The sequence below is a fragment of the Zingiber officinale genome, chromosome 8A, assembly GCF_018446385.1.
Source record: "Zingiber officinale cultivar Zhangliang chromosome 8A, Zo_v1.1, whole genome shotgun sequence".
NCBI lineage: Eukaryota > Viridiplantae > Streptophyta > Magnoliopsida > Zingiberales > Zingiberaceae > Zingiber > Zingiber officinale.
In genome coordinates, this window is record NC_056000.1 from 25,825,254 (window position 1) to 25,848,037 (window position 22,784).

Sequence of the window (22,784 nt, forward strand, 5' to 3'; positions counted from 1 at the left end):
ACGGAAGTCAAGACAAAGAAACCTTCCTCTGACAATTAATATCATTAAATAAGAATAGATGAACAATCATAAAGAAAGATATAAAAATGCACGCCAGTTATGAGGAAAAGAAAGATTTATCTATTTCTTGATTACTCATTCTCTCTTCCCGATTCTAATTTGAACGAGGACCAATGTCCCGGACCCTTTTCCTGATTTGGTTTTGTTTTGTAAGATTAAAATCTCCATCCTGTCAATAGTCACCTCATCCCCGACTTTTCGACTTCCATCATTTGGACAAGATCATGATCGTTCATTATATACCTGATCGATGACAATTATTTAGCATCTCCACACTTTGTGATAAACTCAAACCATGATGTTTGAATCATTCGTAATGTTAGATAACTCGATTAACCCAAAAAAAGAAAACAAGAAGAAGAGTACATGACTTGAGCAACTTGCATAACATAGTTATCCTTTTGACTCAATTCAATTTCTACTATGACCCAAGAGATCACATTTACAGTCGATCTCCCTGAAACAAATTTATCGAGGAAACTCAAATAAAGCTTTTGAAAGATAACAAAAGGAAACTAGTAATCTAAGATGCAGCACAATGAAACCCCTCAAGATTATGACATTACAGCGCCAGTTCACCAAGCGGGCGACTTATGGAACTCAGAAGCAAACATCTTGCGGAACAATGGTTGTGGTCGGTGGCTTTCGGGAGCAGTGCTAATCGATCTTGACAGAGGAGAAGAGGTAATGAACAAAATAGAATGACACCAGAAAGCCAATGGTGCCAGTGGACAGCATGATTGCGACGGACATTATAAGCGAATATCCAAGATAAAGGATAGCTGAAACAGGGCCACTCAAGCTCCTGAGGTCAAATACCAAATAATTGATGGAGTAGAGGAAAACATAGAGGGCAACAGATCCAGAAGCAAAGAAAGACTTCCACCACCACCTCCAGTCCTCCACACACAGGTGCATGTAAGTCAGGACAACTGATACTTCAGCACAGACAGTCACTAGCAGAATGAGAACCACGAGGAGGAAACCAAACACATAGTAGAACCTCCCCAGCCAAATGCTTGATAGAATGAAGAAGAGCTCAATGAAGAGGGTCCCAAAAGGCAGAGTCCCAGCACCAAGGATGAGAAGCCATGAAGGGTATTTCCGAGCAGGAATTTCTCTAGGAATTTGGTTGGTTCTAACAGGAAATTGTATTTCCTCAGATCGGGTGCCCATAAAACCACCTACCAGAGTCATTGGCACTGAGATGCAGAACCACAAGGAGAGTAGAGTGAAATACAGTGAGATAGGGATAGCTCCAGTACTCTTGCTTCCCCAAAGGATGAAGTTTAATACAGTTAGAACCACAAAGACAATTCCTGGGAAGAAACAAGCGATTGACCAGCAAAGTGATCGCCAGCCTTCGGATCCTCCTTTGATGGTCCTCCACAATCGGACACCAACATATCCAGCAACAATGCCGAGGAAAAGATAGAGAATTATCATCCCGGTCAATAGCATTCCACGCGAGGCAGGAGACATGAATCCAAGAGCAGCAAAAACAATTGTTACAACTGCCATACCTGTAATTTGTACGCCATCTCCAATCATGACACAGAGAAGCTTTGAGCATGTTGGCTCTCTAAACACATCACCCACAACAAGTTTCCAGCCAGAAAGCTCCTCATTCATCTGAGCTTGGGCTTCTTTGTCCAGCTCTTCATACCTGGTTAAGTCCCTCCGAACTGTTCTCAAGAAAATTACAAAGACGATTCCAGCCAAAAAGAAGATAACCATCAAAGAGTTCATAATTGAGAACCAATGAACCTTTGCACCCTCCATCCTCAGATATGCATCCCACCTTGATGGCCATCTGATATCACTTTTAACAAATACAACTTCATAGGTAAAAGAGATCTTCTCCTGCTCCCGAATGGTCTGAGACTTGTCCAGCTCCAATGGACAGTTCACAGGCTCAACCTTATCGTACATGTTCAGTTTCAGCATTGCCTCCGGATCACGCTTCACGCTGCAGGGAATCACTTCAAATCCAACAATCTCATATCCATTTTTCTTATCATCAGTTTCTGCTATCATTCCGATCCCCTCTTCTCCCGTGGTCATAACTGCACCACGCCCTTCATACTCATGAACCAACACCTTAAACTTCAAGTGGTTGATGATGTAGTCTTCAGAGCTTCCTGTTGGAGTATACCCAACAGGAAATCCAGTCCATTGAATGACAATACCGTTCGTCTCAGTGAACCTTCTCACAGGAAGATTGTCAAGTATCATGTTCACTTGGTAGAGATCACGTGTCCTCTGTTTCAAAAGTTTGGCCTCTTGCTCATTCAATGACTTTGTGGTGCACAAGTAAAGTGATTCATTGACATTAATACGGAATCGGTACGGAGAGTTATCAATCTGGTCACCCATGAGAAGCTCACCCAAATTCTCTGCACTCTTTTTGATTCCACTTTGTGGAAGGCAATATGGAAGGCTGTAGTAGCTAAACGGGAGCTCAGTCTCAATGGAGGTGAGTGAATTAACTTTGACATATATGGTCTCCCGTGGCGAGTAAGTGTGCATATAACTACCAGGGAGATAAAATGCATTACCAGAGCCACACAACAGAAACACAGCCAGAAAAGCCAATGTAAAGAATGAAAAAGACATCCTCGAGGTCGAAAAGAATCCCATTGGCACTGTTCCTTTATGCTCTTTCTTCTTACAGCTCAGATCTGAGTCCCCAACACCAAATTCCTTCACGATTCACAAGATGATTGAAGAAATCTGCGGCAAAAACAAAGCTGCGCGTCATTCAACCATAAGCATCCATTCTTTTTCTCCCTTCGAATAGATTAGAAATCTTCTAGGTATTAACAGCATCAAAAGCTACTGAAAAAATCTAAGTAAATCAACACCCAGTCAAATCAAATCTAGAAAGAAATAAAAAGCTCTAAATTTTAAGATTTTTTCCGCATGACAACCAAGTAATAAACACCTAGATCAAACACTAATAACCCTAAATGGGAAAACAAGTTATCTCTTCCTTCCGCATATTAAAGACAACAGGTCCTGCTCTGCGTGAAATCCGAAAATCGCACAGATCTGAAAGATCCGGCCTCCTTGGATCAACAAGATGGGGGAAAAAACAACTTTGAGAAAGGACCATAGAGCTTTATTTGGCAGATAAAAACACCAGATCCAGGACTCTAGGTCCGTCGATCTCGACGGAAAATGCAAGGTACGTGCATTGTGGAGAAGAAATTGCATAGATCCGGGGTTGAGGACGAAAGATTACCTCATCGACGGGAAGATCCGACGGCGGCCGGATTCGAGGTGTTCTCAGATCTGTCTCCGCTGAGTGAAGTTTGGAGACGGAACTTGGAAGAATGAGGAGAATGCAACAAACGTTAGAGAAGTAGGGGCGTGGATCGATGAACATGAACCGCTTCGATTGGACCCACCGATTTATTATTAAACATATAAATTTAATATATGCTTTCTTAATATCAAAATTTTGAATTATTATATTTGATTAAATTATTAAAAATATGAGTATGGTAGCTTAAGTGGAATCTGTATCTCAGCAGTCTTATATAATCAGTCCCACGAGTATCTATCTATTATTTATGAGAAGATAAATAGAAAAATTATAATTGATTGGAGAGAATTATTTTTCTTAGTTTTGATTAAAAAAAATATGAGTATAATTCTTATTAATGTAGCTTTTATTTATTTATTTATATTTTTGATATTATAGATATAAAAAATATAAATACATCATAAATCCGAAAATATAAATGAGTCACATCTAAATTTTTCATTGAAAAAAAATATTCTATAATACATCATAATATTCGAACCGTGAGACTGTAATGTAGCTTTTAAATAAGCATAAACTAAACTCGTTAGACTTATAAATTAGTATATAATCAATTAATAAATTTTAAATAAAAAATAATAAATTTAGTTAGCTTCATTGACTAATTATGAGTATTGATGGATTTAGATATAAAAGAAAGAGGATACACAAAAAAAGAAACTGAAACTTGTTTTCATTCTCGTTGTCCCTCGGACTGTAGCATGTTGTTAGAATTTCTTAGGAGCAAGGGGATGCTCAAGTACACCCTCGTTCCCCCCTAGATCCGTCACTGATTCTGAGATGACTGATTCGACCTCACGAATTTTTTCTATCGACCATCAGGATAAATCAAAAAGTGCAACGACCAAAAATTTACCGCCAAACAATACATGTTTAGATGGTATAAGATAAATTTATTATCTTAAATATACATAATACATGTATTAGAATTTAGAAATAATAAATTTGGATAAATTATTTATTTTTAACAGTGTAATAGATGTGTTAACAATTATAAAGAATAATAATATAATTATAAAGTTTATTTTAAAAAGTAAATTTATTAATAAGTATTTAATATATTATTAAAAATTGTAAAATAAACGCTAAATTATTTTTTTTTAAGCAACTAATCCTTTTATTTTTTTTACGACGACCAAACGGTCGACGGCTGCTATAGTGTGCTGCAGGGTTAAATAAGTCATTTTATTATGTCCAGAGATTCTCCGATTCCTATATTTTGTGATCTAGATACGATATCCAAAATCCGCCAATCACTCGCTGCCACCTCATCTCCCACATATCTACTCCCTCCCCGGTTCTATTTTCCTCCTCACGTTCTCCACCGCCAAGTTCTTCATAATCTCCAACGCAATCCGTTCCACCTCCACACTCAACCAGGCCATGGCTTCCACCGCTCTCTTCACCTCCTTCGCCGGCCTCCGCCCCCTCAAGCCCATCGACTCCCTCCGGTGTTCCCAAACCCGGTCCGTCCCCGTCCAGTCGATCCGACGGCCGGGAGCGGCGGTCCGGGCGGAGCTGAGCGCGCCGTTGGTGATCAGCCTCAGCACGGGGCTGTCGCTCTTTCTCGGCCGCTTCGTCTTCTTCGGCTTCCAGCGCGAGAACGTGGCGAAGCAGGTGCCGAAGCAGAACGGGATACCGCACTTCGAGGCCGGCGACGAGCGGGCCAAGGAGTTCAACGGCCTGCTCAAGTCCAACGACCCGGTCGGGTTCAACCTAGTCGACGTGCTCATGTGGGGGTCGATAGGCCACTTCGTCGCCTACTACATCCTCGCCACCACCAGCAACGGCTACAATCCCAATTTCTTTTGACTGATCGAATCGATCGTCGAATCATGTGTCGCATGGATGCGTTTATGTACGTGTACATTTTATTTTCATGAATATATATGATGGGATTGCGTGGCCACGGGACCGCATAGTTTGAAAACACAGTACAAGAATTCACATAAAAATATCTTAATTGTGTAAAGTAGTTTTTGTATATGATTATAAAAAAAAAACAAGGTAAAAATCAAAAATAGCAACCACTTTAATTTTTATATGGAATAGAGCACCCTTTTTTTAAAAAAATGAGACATTTGACAAAAAAAAAAAAAATACTCCAAGATTTTTACCTAAAAAACAAAATGTAGACGCATGAGCAAAACAATACACTTGGGGTTCAATGACAAAGATGTATTTATTAGAATCTTGCAGCCGAGCAACATGTTCAGGGAGGGTCTCCATCTGTATAGGATGCCCAAGTGTTCGCTGCTGATATCAAGAACTGCATGGTGTGAAACCATTTTCCACCTAGTTATCTAAAAGTTCCATTCTTTTTTTTTTTCTGGCAGAGATGATAAATGAAATAACGAAATGGCAAAAACATTATGATCGATAGAAGATGTGACTCTGGTCACTTGAAGGGAGCAATTATTCTTCTCCTAAACTTGGGAGTCTCCCTCTTCAGATACATCTTCTCCATGTCATTCAGAGAGCGGCTTGATCCATCCGGCAAGCTGACAAACCTCACACCGCCGCCACTTCCACGTTTATCACGAGGGCCTAACTTCTCGACAGTGAAGTTCCATCCTGATGATGGTCGCCTTCTGCTATACTTATGACATTTGACCTCCCTAGCAACCTTGAAAAAAAAAGAGGATGAGAGCTGTAGTCACATGCCAAGCTACTCCAATTATCCAGAAAAGTCTGTCAAATTACACCATAATCGGGCATGGCAGATCATTTATAAGGATATAATTTAATCTTCTTAGAAGAACATCATGTTAAAGGATTCACTTATTCACGACAGCAATTACAATTACTCGATATCAGTGAAGATCAATGCAAACAATCAAATATTGGAGCTGCTTTTTAACCATAATATCAAAAGAGGAAACATAATTGCAAAAAATCAGTAGAAACAAGCATAAAGCCTTGAAAACTTGCCAGGCCAGGTTCTGTTGGAAAGTAAACCTAAAGTTCAGTCTACTTAGAGGACCAGAACCCAAATAGAGGCGAAGGAGGAGGGTAAGTAGTCATTTCTCCTCTACTTTGGAAGAAGAACAAAAAGCAAGCAAAAAGAAAGAAATAATTTAGCTATCTAATCTTTTACCCACTCAGTTCCAGAAGTGTGTGGGAGCAGAGAGAAGGGAAAATATGTTGAAAAATCAAGTTTAACTACCGCATGTCTGGCAACAACAAAATCAAAGGATTAGAGTTATCATTTCCTCTTTTCTCTCTCTCTCTCTCTCTCTCTCTCTCTCTCTCTCTCTCTCTCTCTCTCTCTTCTAGATAGACAAAAAAGAAAAGAAAAAAAAACCCTCCCTTCACTCTTCCTCCCCCTCTTCCCTTATTACCTACCAGTTTTGCTTTCTTTCCCCTCTTCCTTCCCTCAAGTAGATACGAAATAACTGATTCCTCAGCTCCATCCAGGGACAGCTATCTGTTAATTAAGTTAAATGCTAGTAAAGACAAATGATAAAGCAGATTATTATGCTTCCATCTGTTTTATTTTTCTTGTACATTTTCTGCTCTAAACCCATCCAAAAAGCAGCTAGCGCCATGGAGATTCAATCCCCCAAAATTAAATAACTAATTATGCTATGTGAGGTCCAATGGAGGATCACTTATGGTCACAATTTGGTACAGCAAATATTACGTGGCAATAAATAATTAAGCTGAATTGAAGATAGTTGATTCGTGTGGCCACTATATGCCATGACAATTTGCCCATAGAAAATATGGTGAAAAAAAGTTGTTGTACTGATATGCAATATTGAAAAGCAGAAGACCAAAGAAAAAACAAACTAACATACTAAACTTCTCTGATCCCTTACATCCAAGTAAAAGAAATATCAAATATTAGGCAAACAAATGGAACAACTAAATATGCGAATAATGGCTGAATAGACTATTTACTTGATATATCACGCATCTAATCCACAGTTAAATCACTCAATTTGTATTTGATATTAGAAACATTCACTAATCTCTATATCATATGTTTCTAGCGTTAGTAATGCATCCTTCTGCGTTGAATGCGATAATGAAAGTTTTCTTAAGAGAACTTACTTTCTTCTTGTTGAAGTTCAATCTTTGCACAAACTCTTCATACAACATTTGATCTTCCTTCATTGAGATCTCATAAAGAACTTCATCAGGGTCCCTTGTTATCCCATCCCAGTCCTCAGGCATAACCTTGAAGTTAGGTTTGTAAGGAAGAGAGGCAACATGAAATTCCCTATCATGGGAAGTGAAAAACCTGCAATTTCATTAAAAAAATATATAAATATCTAACTTATATAAAATTCATTATAATCATACATAAACTCCTTCAAACAAATTCACAATAGCTCGTATGTTTCATTAAAGGATAAAGTAACACCCTGCATTTGAAATCAAATTAAATTAGTTTGCATATCCTGATTCAATTTATGGAAAAAACAAATATACACCAAAACTAGCAAGCCACTAGTGAACCATAGATGTTATCATGTAATACAACAAAAAACTACGAGTTCCAATTATTTGGCATTAGCTACAAGGTTCAAACTCTAGACAAATATATCACCAGTAGTATCACAATCTTTAAAGTTACTCTTAGAGCAGCTAAGTAGAGTTATTTTCTCCATTGATTCCTCACATTACCCTATTTGATTAAACTTATTCTAAATTATAATTTATTGATTATTTTTGGACATATTCATGTCAGCTTCTAATTTCTATCTTTTATCATCTGCTGAAGTTACACCTAGCCTCTCTAGATAGTAGCACTTTAGTTTTTCTCAGAACCTCATACATCAATCTAAACATTCTCATCTTTGTTATACAAATTTATGGTATGTGTTTTTCTAACTAACCAACACACTAACAAGTTTTTCTTTTAACATAATGCACATAGTGGTTGCACAAAGCTCCAGAAGCTTCTCTTAATTTTAACCATCCACTTTTATCCATCTTATTAATGATATCTTAGTGTTGAATAATGGATCCAAGATATTTAAAACTCTCACCACCACCCGTCACTTCTTTTCTTATTGGCGAAACTATATTTCGAAAATCTGATTGCAATTCAACTTGGTTTAAAACAATTTGCCCTCAAGCTTCTCACATAGTTAAAGCTTCATGAACATTACAACTAAATTTTTATCAAATAGCACACTATCATTTACAAATAATGTACAACAAGAAGGTTTATCGTGAATTTAACTAGTAGGTACATACTATTATAAAGATAATAAATCGATCCTTCATCAAAATCATAGGGAAAACATTTATTACACCCCTAGTAACTCTAATACTAGTATTGTATATACTCTTTATCACATCAACATATGAAAATAAACTTTTCTACATATTTATTGATTGTGTTACTGAACAAATAACAACTGCTAAAATATTTTAGGTATGAAACCAAATTGGTTTTCAAAAATTTCTATTTCATAACTAATTCTCCTCTTAATTACCCTTTTCTAAAATGTCATAGGATGTGACTCATCATTTTAGTCATCTATAGTTAAACACAACATTACATATCACCTTTGGTCATATAAATTGGTACAAAAAAGAATTTCTCCACTTATTGAGCATCTCCTAATTTCTTAGAATTTTATTAAATGATTTATTTAATTAAATTACACCTTGGTCACCCAAAATATTATGAACTTCAATATGGATATCATAAGTGTCTACACTGCATATTTTTGATCTAATGTTACAAATAAATTCATGATACATAAAATTACTTGTAAAAAACAGTTCTTCATCTTGCATAGATATTTATCACAAAAAGTTATATTACCAAGTATCAAAAACAAGTTTGTTTTCCTATAATGTACAATATCTCATAGCCAAGGCATGGAAATGTTTCCAGTCCTTGACTACAACATACCTAACCATAGCTGTTGTCAATATTCACAATTCCAGATCAATTTCTCTCTCAAAGTTACCTCACCAATCTCATTGCAGATTTGAGGATTTCAGATCTATGCCCACATATTGAAAAAACAATTTTAATTCAACTGTTGGTATAAAGGTTAAGAATATATAAATGAAACACACATTATACTCAGAAAATGAAGGGGAGAAAGCATGACTTGTTTGTTGCTTCCATTACTGCTAAATTCATTTTCAAATCTAAAAATCAAATAGTACCAATTTTGTAATCTCAATTATATATATATATATATATATATATATATGCGCGCGCGTGTGTTACCCACCTTACACCACACACCCCCTGAGTACCTAGTGTAATTGATTTTTTTTTAAGCTCTTGGTCATCCCAATCAGATTTTGCCTTTAGGAATTAGAGGTTGGGTTATAGTATTACGCACAAAAATATTTTCAAATCAAAAAAAATATTTAAGGTGCATACGAGATGTGCGGTGTAAGGTGGGCAACATAGAAAACTCCACACATACACACAGAGATCATTAAAAGCATATCACTTACATAGGAATATGTATCTTAAATTGACCTCTATGAGACTTGTTGAACTACACAATTCAAATGAAACACTAAAAAATGAGATGGTATTAAAAGAAAGAAATCTTAAATGTAACTTAAAAGTGAATTGCACAGAGTATGCAATCCATTGGTCCTTATATGTGCTAGTCTCATTTAAGTGGCACTGGTCCATAAGATTGGTTAATCTACCAATCCATAGCAGCCGTGAGTTGCAGCCTCTGCCACAACACACAACTGCATAGTCTTTCCAACCTTGCAAAGTAAATATCACAATAAATTTTAGGGGGACAGTAAAAAACAATCTTAACTTGTTAATCAATAAATATCCAAGTAGTGTATAGTCAGGTGAATCTCATGAGCATCACTCCTATGGATAATTCACTTGGCTTCATGACAAAGTAAGCAAACTCCATACCTAACAATAGTGTATGGTAGCAAAAGAGAAATCTCTTCTGTACCTTCTTTGTCAAAAATAATTCATCATATAGTACCACAGGCAAATGGATGAATGTCAACCAATACTGTACAGAGTTAAACCTTAAATTGATAACAAAAAATAAAATACTGCATCCCTTCAAGTCTGAAACTTATTGAAGAACAATAAATATCATCATTCATACAGTGCATGGAAGAAACTAATTTTCTATGACAAAAACAAGTGTTGCAATCTTATAAACCCAGATGATTATTGCACAAAAAAAAAAGTTCTTTTCAAGATTCACTATGATCATAAAAATGAAGCTAGTTCCGTATGTCAAAATATCTATTCCCTAATAGTACATTCATATCACAAGAAATCAAAGGAACTTCCAAAGCGTGGATTTTCTACAAATCAAATTCTGTCACATTCGAACAAGAGAAAAACTTGACAAAAACATGAACCTTGTTTTGTTTTCTTGCGGTGAGTATTAGCTTGATGGGCACGAATTATTGGCTAAATTATTAAACTCAGCTAGAAGATGATAGTAGAGTCATTAGCGACTTATACACCTTAAAATTACACCAAAAAAATCTAAAATGATGCTAATTGGTTGTCAAAATTTTCTCAAGAAATTAAACACAAGAAAAATAAATTTTAAATTAAATAATTCAAATTGCTTTTTTCTTTGCCAAAATGACACCTCCATAACTATCCAATTCTACTCTAGTTTATATATATATATATATATATATATATATATATATATATATATATATATATATATATACCAACTAGTTTCTAGAAACTTTCTACAAAATTCAACAACCTATGCAATCAGCATGTGCTTTAATGCAGAGTTTGCAGCTTATGCATCAGAGTTCAGATAGCACGTACTATACCGGAGGAGGAAAATTAAGCAATAAATTATCGGAAGAAGAATAGTTTCTGTCCCTGAACTAACTTACTCAGGGAAGTTATCCAGCAAGATCTCGATAGAATCATCCAATGGCTTGCCCTGCTTCTTCTCCTCTTCTTCCTCCATCTGCTTCAGCCATAGGATGGCGTGCACTCTCTGCCGCATGATCCGGTAGTCCTTGGCTAGCCTCTCCACCGTGTACACCTCTGGGTTTTCTTTATGGAGCCGGTACATCTCCGCCTTCTCGGAGTCCTTCAGATACGCTCCCCTAATCCCAGGTTCCCTTACCTGCTTCAGAAGATGACACGTCTCCTTCATCTTGTCCCCCCACCCATCGACGAATGCCTTGTTTTGCTTATTGTCCTTATCCAGTGCCCGCATCAGTTCGTCCTCCTCGTCCATAGTTTTCACCTGGTCCACCATCTCGCTCGTGGTGGGATTGACCTGGCGACCCACGGCCTGCCCATCAAAGTGATCCTTCGTCAACCCTGTGGACCACGAAGAAACCTCTCCCCAGCCTAGACCGCCGGAGGCAGCGGACTGGGACTGTTCGGAGTCGCCCCAGATCTTATCCCAAGCTTCATCCTTTTCTCCCCGACTAGCATCTCCATCTCCGCCGCTTCCAGATGAGGAGCCGGAGAAGTGCCGGATCGAGCTCAGAGCGACCAATCCAAACACACGGCTAGACTCGGCAGATGGAAGAGGAGGCGAGGGTGCTTTGGGGATGGAGGAAAGGCTGCGCCGTAAGAGGAGGGTTCGGACGGACGACAACATCTCCGATCGAGAAGCAACAGAACTGTACAAGAATTTTCTACGACTGCGCAGCTTCTTCCTCCGTGATCGGAGATGGTTCTTTGAGTGTTTGAACCCGTTGCTAGGGTTTATGTGGCTCCGCACATGGCCGTGATCCCACCCCCCCCCAAAAGAAAAAAAAAAAAAATCCCAGCATCAGAGCCGTCCAGGCTTCGCCCAGTGGCGGCGACTCGATGAACAAAGCTTTTGTGAACCGTTCGATTCTCCACCAAGACAAAATGAGTTTTCATTTTCTTTTACTTGGAAAAAATTTCTTTACTTAATTAAAAGGTTTTTGTCTTAGAAAACAAAAATTAAAAGATCGTCGTCACCTTGGCTGTTCTCAGGGTAACCCCGCCCATTTTAAAAACTGAGTAAATTATAAAGGATATTTGTCATAACATCCCGGCCTATATATTTACATAGGAAGGTCAGACATGTAAAATGATATTTTGCACGGGCTAGAAATGGATTAAGATTTATTATAGTAATATCTATATAAATACTAACTGCATTAGGGATGACAATAGAGTGAGATGGATTTATCATCCCCTCGACTTTGAATTATATCCTCATCCTCATCCCCATTTCCATCTTCAATTTTTTCTAATCGGATAATCTTGGCCCAACTCTACGAGGATTAAATCCCAATCTCAATCCTCATCTTTGATTTCTTATATCGGAGAATCTCATCCCCTATTGTTTCTAATCAAGTAAATCCTAATTTGCGAACATTGTTTTGGGAGAAATATAAATGATAATTTTTTCTGATCCTTGACAGGGAGAAAAAGAAGTCTCGAAACCAAGTTAACCTCACAAACAAATTAAATAAAACATTACATTCAAGAATGACAATTACTTCTGCCATAATAAAAAATGATATGCTATGTTTCAAAAAGCTTATGCCATGATAAAAAATGTTAATAACTCAAAGTCTGTTCAACCAACATAAACAACAAGTAAGGTAATTACTTCTGAAAATGACATAAACCAACATGGAACAAGAATAAAGAGGGAAACCAACAAGGGGAATTATAGATGACTAAAAATATCTGGAGAATACATATTGAAATCATAAGACCAAATCAGCAAGGAAAATTATAGATGCTGATCAGCTAACTTCTGGAACGTCACAAGTTTCTCCACGTATCCACATGGAGAAAAAACTTGCTTCAACACCTCCACTGTGACAGGATAGAGTATTTGATGAATTGCTACTAAGAGAATTCGATTGGGTGGTGAATACTGAATGTTCAACAACAATTCATTAAGATAATGGAACAGTGAAAGAATGAAGTAAACAGAAAAAGTTATGTATTCCTAGACAGATATTATGGTAAGCATATTTGACAGTGTAATAGATAAGTTGGAAAACAAGATAGTATACATAAGAACAAACATTTGTTAATGACTTAATGGTGAGATAACCGTGCATAAGTTTAAAGAGATTAAATATTATCTCATAAAATTGAAATATATTTGATTGATAAGGTAAAAATTAGAGCAAATTTGACCACAAAATGTGAATAATATAAGTGGAAAGTGTGAGACAAGAATCAGACATTATTTTTATGGTGCAATTCTGCACCTTGATTGAAAAAACAATACCATAAGAAACTGGAAGAATGTCACATTTACAAAACCTTTAACCATAAGTGTAGTAGCATAAACCAGACTAAAGTTTTTAACATCCTTAACATTCATATGACACAAACTAGCTGGTGTTGGTATAAGGAACACTAGATGATGGAATTTGTATTTTGATAATGGCAAAGAAATTCAGAATTAAGTTATCTTGTGATATAACAAGTGTAACTAAGTGTACAGGAAAGTTCTAAGTGATCTTAGGCAAAGGAAAGTCCTAGCTGCGGTTAGGCGGATGGAAAGTCCTAGCTGCGGTTAGGCAACGACGCCTTGGTTCGGGGCACTAAGCGAAGTCTTAGTGGGTCGAGGACTTTGGATGAAATCCTAGAGTCGAGAACTCTAGATCTAAATCCTGGGGGATCACGGACACCAAGTGGAAGACTAGACTGGTCGTGGATCAGACGTTCAACATGAAGTCTTGAAGTCTCAGACGCGAAGCAAAAGTCCAGACGGTCTGGACCAGTCTAGCAAAAGGTAATTTCTACTGAGAGGAGTAGGTGAGGGTGCGTTCCCCGAAGAGGAAACAGTAGACATCGGTCTGACTTAGAATTTTAGTGAAACTTAAAGTCAAGATCAGACAGTCCAAAGGTTGTCAAATCTTATCATTCATTACATGTTATTTGCTTGAACTAACCTGATTTTGTAAGAAAACAAAATCATGAAAATGGTGGTCTGGGCACTCGGACTCTGGGTGCTCGGAGCAGGGTGCCTAGTCAAGTGCCCTCGGGGTCCGGGTGCCCGAAGTTGCTCTAGGCACCAGGATGGCCAAAAACCTATCTACGCGGCAAGTTGGAGCGCGCTGATTAGGGGACCTACGTCACTGTTCAGGTGCCCGGGGTGGTCCGGGCATCTGGGATTGGTCTGGGCGCCCGAAGATAGATAATTTTTGCAGATCGAGTTTTGACGAGAGCACCACATCAGCCTTGTGGGGGCGCCCGAGGGAGGTTTTAGGTGTCGGGAGTGGGCTATAAAAGGAGGATTTGACTAGCATCTCAAGAACAACATTCTGAACAATTTCCGCTTCTTTGTGATGCTCAGAAAACGTCTCCTCGATGCCTGAAAGCTGCTTCGACGACAACAATACTCAAGATTTGATTCTCCAAGTCGTTGGTATTGTTGTTATTTAAATTATTTGTACTAAAGTTGTAACTATTCTTGTAATCATTGAATTGATTAGTATTTGCCCATCGAAAGCACTCTCACGTGCGAGCCTTGGAGTAGGAGTCGCCACATGTTTCGAATCAAGTAACTCTTGGTGTGTTAGCGTTGTCTTTTTCTTTCTTTTTGTCTTTATTCCGCTGCCATTTTCCTTGATCGATTTTAAACAAACGTGAAGAAGCTACGAGCTCTATTTACCCCTCTCTAGCACGTCTCAATCCTACACTAGTAATTAATCAACTCAACCTAACTCTACCTCTTGTCTTGCACCAATCATTTTTAGTATATAGAACTAACTCTAACGCCAACTAACCCATAGCTGTATATATTTTTCTCAGGTGGCAAAAGTCAGCTTATCATTTTTTCCCCCAATGCTTCCAATCAAAAGGTCACCAAAATGTAAGTAAATTATTTCAAGAAAATGACAAATTTGAATTCCAATCAGAAACCAAATGACATCGGAGTTACTTCTAACATTCTATGGAGTTACTGTCGATGACTATACGTGAGTGTGACTCTAGCTCCTACAAAATAATAAGACATATAGTAAAAATGATTAATTAAATTTAAAACACTTTAATACAATAATAAAAATAACTTACCTATATATCATAATCATTATCAAACTTTTGATCATTTGAAATTGTAGAATCTAATCAGATAAAATAAATAACAAATATTATAATAAAAAAATAATTTAGAAAGTATTAGAAATAATTTCATTTGAAAACTAATTAATACTTTAAATTTCACTCCATAGCCAATCTCGAGCACACATCAAAATCTCGACAGTTTTATAATGAATTCTACTACGATGAGCACTTAAAGCTCTCCCACTAGTATTGAATGTTGATTCAGAAGCAACGATCATCATGGGAATGACCAACGCATCCTTAGCAATATCATGCAAATTGGGATATTTGTTCTCATGTATCTTCTACCAACATAAGATATTAAACTCACTTGTTCTTGACAAAAGAGACTCTTCTAAATAATAATACAAATCCGACTTCTCATGTTCAATACTAGTATTAGAATCCATGAACATCTCAAATGCATTTGCATAACTATCATGCAGTCTACACTTAGGAAGTGGAGGCCTTAAAGAAGAAGATTGTGAATTTTTCACTTCCTGCAATTGTTTGGATTTCTTCTCATATTCTTCAACCACATCACACAATTTTTTCTTTAGTTTTTCAATCTCATATGAAGACATATCACCATAAACAAAAGGATAATAGAATTGAGTTGTCTTCATCTTGTACCTCGGATCTAAAATATTCTCAATTGCCAATAAACAATTCATCACATCCCAATACTTTTCAAACTTTACTTTCATATTTGCTGCTATTGTTTTCACCACATCATCATCCGAGGGAAGCCAGCCACCAATTGCCAACTTAATATCACAAATAGTTGAGAAGAAAATATTTATAGTGAAATACTTGGTCCCCAAAAATAACTTTGTGGCATCAAAAAAACATCTCCAATTTAGAAGAAATCTCTCACTTTTGACCAATCTTTTTGGGTGGGAACTCTTTTATATAAAGTCTCATTTGTTTCCAATGAGCAAACACAATTCGAATGCAGTGTTAAGCATTAAATATGTAGAGTTCCATCGTGTTTTGCAATCAAGTTCTAGTTTCTTAATGCTTGGAACCTTCAATTGTCGAGCTATTTTAATAAATTATTCATCTCTTTTTGGAGTTGTTGTCCAAAATACGACACTATAACGAATTATTTCAATATCATCACTGATTAATTATAAACTATCCCTCATAACCAAATTCAAAATATGGGCACAACACCGCATGTGAAATAATTTTCCTTTATAAGTGAACTCGGAGGAAGCTTGTCCAGAATAAGCTCAATCATAGCATCATTAGTTGTGCAACTATCAACAGTTAAAGTAGATAATTTAGGATCCAGGTTCCAATCTTAGAGGCAATCAACAAGTACATTTGCGAGGACCTCAACTGTATGTGGGCACGACATATATATATAAACCTAGTAAAAAAAGAAATATAATAAATGTTAATGATAATAGTAATACTATTAATGGTAAATACAAGTATAAAGTTAAATAGAAAAAAATTTACCTGACAAGATGACTTTGTAATTTCCATGAAATATCGATGAAGTGTGAAGTGATGGCCATGAATCCTTTTTTCTGATTACTTGACGTCCACATATCAATTGTCAACGCAATCTGACTAGTATTTGAGTTTAATAATTTTATTGTTTTGTTTCATTCATACTCGAATATCTTCATGATGTCAGTCTTAATTGTGTTACGGGAAACAACTTTAAATATTAGTTGCAAGGTATAGGAGTACCTTCTAAAGCCCACATGATCAACCACATATAACAGGTACTCATGCAATATAATAATATTTGCAAGCTCTACCCTCACTTGATCTTGGTTGAAATGGTATGTCCCAAGTTGCATTGTCCCATCATTGGATTTTATTGGCTGCAGTAGAGATTGTTTTATGGTCTTTTGTTTTCTTTTTTGCAAGCATGTTTTTATATGGTCAAGTAAATGCTTGGTACCATTCTTAGTATCACCATCTAAGGTCTTCCTGTAGACCGCTTTCCATTTTCCTCCAATTAGTTTTTTCTCGAAATGATCCTATGTTATAGATCTAAATTTGCTTTTCTTTCCACCATATGCACCCACAATTTCAACATCTAAAGTCTTATTTAGAGTTATTTCGTTTGCCTCGATTGGAATACTCTCATTTTGTATTCCAATTTTGCGAATGCGATGTTGTCGATGCAAGAACTTTGACTTCCTAAAATTGAAGTAGTTTGCATAGCACCCTCAACCTCTTTATCATTAATTTCCATATGAAAGGATATATCAAAAAAATCATATTCTACTCATCCAAATAATCCCTACATTAACAAGAACTTATAAAGCAAAACATCTAATGATTTTAAGGTAAGCTTGTGTTAAGGGAATGCACTCAGATATAAATAGAAGTATTAATTTAAGAAATTATGGCAAGACAGAAGAATAGGCAAATAATGACAGAAGACTTGTCTAAAGAAAATTCATTCCTACAACATCTATTACTAGAATGAGATTGCATCATTAGTAGCTACCCTCGATCGACCAAGCTTAAAGAAAGGAGAGGGGTTCATGAATCCCCATCAGACAAGTTATCCGTTAGAAGAGAGTTGCCCTCCTATACTAAAGGAAAGGCCAATCTAGGGGCTAGGTCATCCATTCAATTCAACTAGGACCTCCACCAAAGCAATCGAGTGAAACCTTGAATGAGGATACTTCAATAGTTCACCAGAGCTGGCCAACCACCCAACCAAGTTCAAGCAATCAAAGAGTAAGCTCCACCATCTCCCCAGTAGAGGAAGCGAATGAGAATTCATGTATCTAGGAAGAGAAAGAGAAGAGAGAAATTGACAAATAAAAACTTGAAATATGGCTCACCTCACTAATGGAAGCAACCGTTAAAATGTTAAATGGCGGTGGAAGATGAGTGGGGATGCGATGAACGGCGATGGATATGACAGGCAAGAGCCGATGGGAGATGTAGATTGCCGATGGGGATAGAAGTTGATGGGAGATGCAGATTGCCGATGGGGATAGAAGTTGATGGAAGATGCAGATTGTAGAGTCTAGAGATCGATGGCATATGAGGATGTATAGGCTAACACCGACGACAAGAGATTAGAGAGACGTAGGGCAAAAAACAAACTTTGAAGGGAGCGACGAGAGACTAGAGAGGCGTCGAAGGGAGCGGCATCGGCGAAGATCGACGCGAGCGAAGGGCAAAACCGCAGAAGGGTTTAGGAATTAGGGATTTTTATATGACTTATAGTATTATTATTATTATTATTATTATTAAAATCTGGAAGGGTTCGGTGATTTTAAAAATCCCTGAACTCGAATCCATACCTAAAATAACTCCCCGAACTCGCCCTCCTTTCAAGTTTTCCCCACAGGGACCCCAACCTATGGGGAAAATTGTCATTCATAAACTGCGTCAATGCCCAGAGATAATTAAAAGTGTGTCTAGAACTATTGTAGGGTCTTTTTTTCATTTGTTCATTTTATTTCCCGCACCGCTTACCTAGAGTCGTCAATTTAGGTTGATCCCGTCAGGTCCGTCTCGCCAAACAATTTAAATGGATTAGGTTAGAATTTTATCAATCCAAGTTCACCAAGGGCCAACCGTCCTAGCCTATGACCCACATGGGTCAACCCGCGATGGGCTTGGTTTGGACCACGGGTTGAGAAACACATGTAAATAAAGTTTTATATCAATTTATTATCTTTCTTTATTATAATTTGAAATAAAAATAATATTTTTTTATCAAACATAAGGATTTGTTTGTGTCTATTTATATTTAAAATTCTTATTTCTAGGTACATTTGATTGATGAAACCTTTTTGAAATAAAACATTGAAAATATGAAACTTTTTTTTATTTTTTTTTAAATCTTTGATGGGTTCGTCGGTTGACCTACCTAATTTACAACCCACCTTGGGTTGGGGATTTTCTAACCCGTCAAGATGATGGGTTGGCCCACCCCATCCCGCCAAATGGATGGCCCGTCATAGGCCGACCCGTTCTGCCACGGATTGACCCTTTTGACAGCTCTACCCTTACTCGTGAGCACCTAAATTTTTTCCATTTTGATTTTTTTTCTTAATACTATAACTCAATCAATCTCTCTCTCTCTCTCTCTATATATATATATAATGCTCCCCGACTTGTTTTCATGTTGCATTTCCACAATTGAGATGACTCGAGGTGTCCCCAATGATTCTAGGCACCTCAAGTCATCTCAGTCACGGAAATGCGGCAGGAATGCGAGTCGAGGAGTGTATCACTCCTGTGTCTGTGTGTGTTATTATCCTCAAATTTTATGACACACACATCGTCAGTACCTAGTGTAATTTTTTTAGAGATTAGAGATTAGGGTTCAAGATATAATATTTAAGCTAAAAAAATCAAAATTAAAAATTAAAAATTTACATTAGGTGCTCAGGTGTGCACCATAAAGTGTATGACATAACACACACACAGTTTTGATATATTGCCCACCTTACGTCGCACACCTGTGCCCACATTTTTTTTTAATTTTTTTTTTGTGTTTAATATTATTACCCAACCCCTAAACCCTAAAGATAAAATTTGATTGGGATAACCGAGAGTTAAAAAAAATAAACAATTAAAAAAATCACTTACACTAGGTGGGCAAACTCTTGAACATTTGAGTTTGGCTCGTTTATAATCAAACCGAACTCGAGCTTTATTTAACGAATATATTCATGGCTCACGAGCTTATTCAAGCTTTTATCGAGCATAAACAAGCTTAATAAATATAAATTATAAATTTAATATTCATTAAAAAGTAAATTATATATTTAGAGAAATTATTCTTATTAAAATTTATAATTTTATTCTAATAAATAAATTTAATATATTTGTCTATATGTTTCGTGAGTGTAAAATCTATAAATTTAATATCAAAACTATTATTATTTTATTTAAAAGTTGATTTATGAGCTTAATGAACATGTTCATGAGCTAACGAGCCGAATATTATGAAGCTTGAGCTTGATTTGTTTATCTTAACGAGCCTCATTAAACGAGCTCAAACGAGCTTTTATCGAATTGAGCTTTGAATAGCTCATGAACAGCTTGATTTATTTACACCCCTAGGCACGGAGTGTGCGGCATAATACACACACACACATGTTTCATGTTGAAGTTATGTTTTTCATAGATTTTTCAGATTTGTGAATAGAAATTATGAAAGTTATGTTTTTCAGAGAATTTAAAGAATTATGAATACTAATTATAAATAGTAAAAAAGTAACAGAAATTGTGAACAGTAATCTCAAACGGTGATTGTTAAATCTAGCCATTTTAGAAGGATATTTTTCTCATTGCTTCTTATTAGTTATGTTTTATTGTTCAAGCTTCATCCCGACTTTTGCAGGTCTTATAATGAGCTTTCAGTAGCTCTTGCCGCCTAACTTAGCTAGCACAAGTTTTACAAGCTTAAACCACGAGACATCCTAATTTTTGAAGATAATGAGACGTGAAAACAGAGCATTTTAATTAAGCCGCCATAGAAATTTTATAGGAAAATAGGAAATTGAAAGCATATAAGTTAACTTCGCTAGTTATAGATTTACATAAGGAAATTATATAAACAAGGTACAAACATACATAAGGAAATTACAAGGTTATTATAGGAGATACTCACAGTACTCACAGGAAATTGAAATCACACTTGTACTAATTCACACTAGCACACACTACTTGCCGGGAAGCGGATGTCCAGCAGAAAGTCCGGAAGCGTCGAGTGCTAAGCAAAAGTCCAGTCGATCTGGAGGATCGACTGGCAACAGGTAAATCTCCTGAGTGGAGTAGGTGAGGACGCGTTCCCCGTAGAGGGAACAGTAGGCGTCGGGTCGACCTAGGGTTTCCGGTCGGAAACCCGAAGTCAGACTCAGACAGTCCGGAGACTGTCTATATCTAATTACTTAATATCCAAAGAATTTAACCAAGGACAAATCGATCCTACTTTATTCGTGAAAACTATAGGGAAAGACATCTTTATAGCCCAAATCTATGTTGACGACATTATCTTTGGTTCAACCAATTCAAAATTCTTAAAAGAATTCGTCAAATTAATGGAAAGTGAATTTGAAATGAGTATGGTTGTAGAACTTAATTTCTTCTTAGGCTTACAAATTAAACAAACTAAAGATGGGATCTACATTTATCAAACTAAATATGCAAAAGAGTTAATTAAAAAATTCTGTATGGAAAATTCAAAAATTATAAATACTCCAATGGCAACCAACATAAACATTGACTTTGACCCTGAAGGAAAACCAGTTGACTCAAAATACTATAGAAGTGTCATAGGTAGCTTACTCTATCTAACTGCAAGTCGACCCGACATATTGTTTGCAGTAGGTATGTGCGCAAGATACCAATCATGTGCAAAAGAGTCACACCTATCTTATGTTAAAAGAATACTTAGGTATATTAAAGGAACTCTAAATGTAGGACTTTGGTATCCAAGAACTTGCATCTTTAACCTTTACGATTATTCTGACTCAGACTATGCTGGGTGCAAGCTAGACAGAAAAAGTACAAGGGGTAGCTGCCAGATTCTAGGTCAGTGCCTAGTAAGTTGGTCAAGCAGAAAGCAACATTGTGTTGCTCTATCCACCACAGAAGCTGAATACATAGCTCTAGGAGAATGTGCATCTCAACTACTATGGATGATGCATACATTAAAAGACTATCAACTAGAGTATAAAAATACACAAATCTTCATTGATAATATCAGCTCAATTAATCTCACCAAGAATCCTATTCACCACTCTAGGACTAAACACATAGAGGTAAAACACCACTTTGTAAGGGACCATGTAGCTAAAGGTGAAATTGCACTCAACCACGTTGAGTCCAAATCAAACCTAGCTGACATCTTTACAAAATCCTTACCTGAACTTGAGTTCAGTGCACTTAGAAGGCAAATAGGAATGTGTTGGGTAGAGTAGTGTTCTTATTTTCTAAAATAACTCTCATTGTTCTTTTCAAATTCTAAGAAAATTTCAAAATTTCCAAATCCCTAGACTTACTTATCATTTTCTTTCAAATTCTAGGAAAAATATTTTTCAAAATTCCCAAGTTCCTAGATTTTTTTCAAAATTTTGGAATTAGCCTAGGTTTTCCCCCTAGATATCATGTTCCCCTAGAATTAAGCCAGAGCATCTCACAAACACCTAGGTTTACCTTGATTGTGTTTGAAAAATATAGAACGGTGTGAGATGCATAGGGTATAGCCTGGACTCAAGAATGCTTATATCTGTGCATCAATATGAGTTTGGGCGTTAAATATGCAATAAACATTAATCAAGTTAAGCTCTCCAGCTCTAGTCAAGTCTATCTGGACCAAAATAACTTAACTTGACTAACCTAGTGAAAGCTATTGTCCTGTAGACTATCAGCAAGTAA

General features: G+C 36.7%; 3 protein-coding genes across 4 annotated transcripts; 1 reads left to right on the forward strand and 2 right to left on the reverse strand.

Annotated features, from left to right (window-relative positions):
* Positions 1-406: 406 nt before the first annotated feature.
* LOC122008093 (transmembrane 9 superfamily member 12-like) lies at positions 407-3,442 on the reverse strand. Of its 2 annotated transcripts, none has more exons than XM_042563694.1 (2): positions 3,305-3,442; positions 407-2,793 (listed from the first exon to the last, which is right to left on the reverse strand). In XM_042563694.1, exon 2 carries the CDS (start codon positions 2,698-2,700, stop codon positions 718-720), a length of 1,983 nt encoding a protein of 660 aa, XP_042419628.1. In that variant the 5' UTR covers positions 2,701-2,793; positions 3,305-3,442; the 3' UTR covers positions 407-717. The 2 variants fall into 2 exon arrangements, with proteins under 2 accessions (XP_042419628.1, XP_042419629.1); XM_042563695.1 differs by having other exon boundaries at positions 407-2,810; positions 3,305-3,401.
* A 1,284-nt stretch (positions 3,443-4,726) lies between these two features.
* LOC122008095 (photosystem I reaction center subunit V, chloroplastic-like) lies at positions 4,727-5,297 on the forward strand. The gene has a single exon (XM_042563697.1). The coding sequence runs from the start codon at positions 4,772-4,774 to the stop codon at positions 5,198-5,200; it is 429 nt and encodes a 142-aa protein (XP_042419631.1). The 5' UTR covers positions 4,727-4,771; the 3' UTR covers positions 5,201-5,297.
* A 254-nt stretch (positions 5,298-5,551) lies between these two features.
* On the reverse strand, positions 5,552-12,071 carry LOC122008094 (protein GAMETE CELL DEFECTIVE 1, mitochondrial-like). The gene is made up of 3 exons (XM_042563696.1): positions 11,228-12,071; positions 7,445-7,634; positions 5,552-6,014 (listed from the first exon to the last, which is right to left on the reverse strand). Exons 1-3 carry the CDS (start codon positions 11,950-11,952, stop codon positions 5,787-5,789), a joined length of 1,143 nt encoding a protein of 380 aa, XP_042419630.1. The 5' UTR covers positions 11,953-12,071; the 3' UTR covers positions 5,552-5,786.
* Between the last annotated feature and the right edge of the window lie 10,713 nt (positions 12,072-22,784).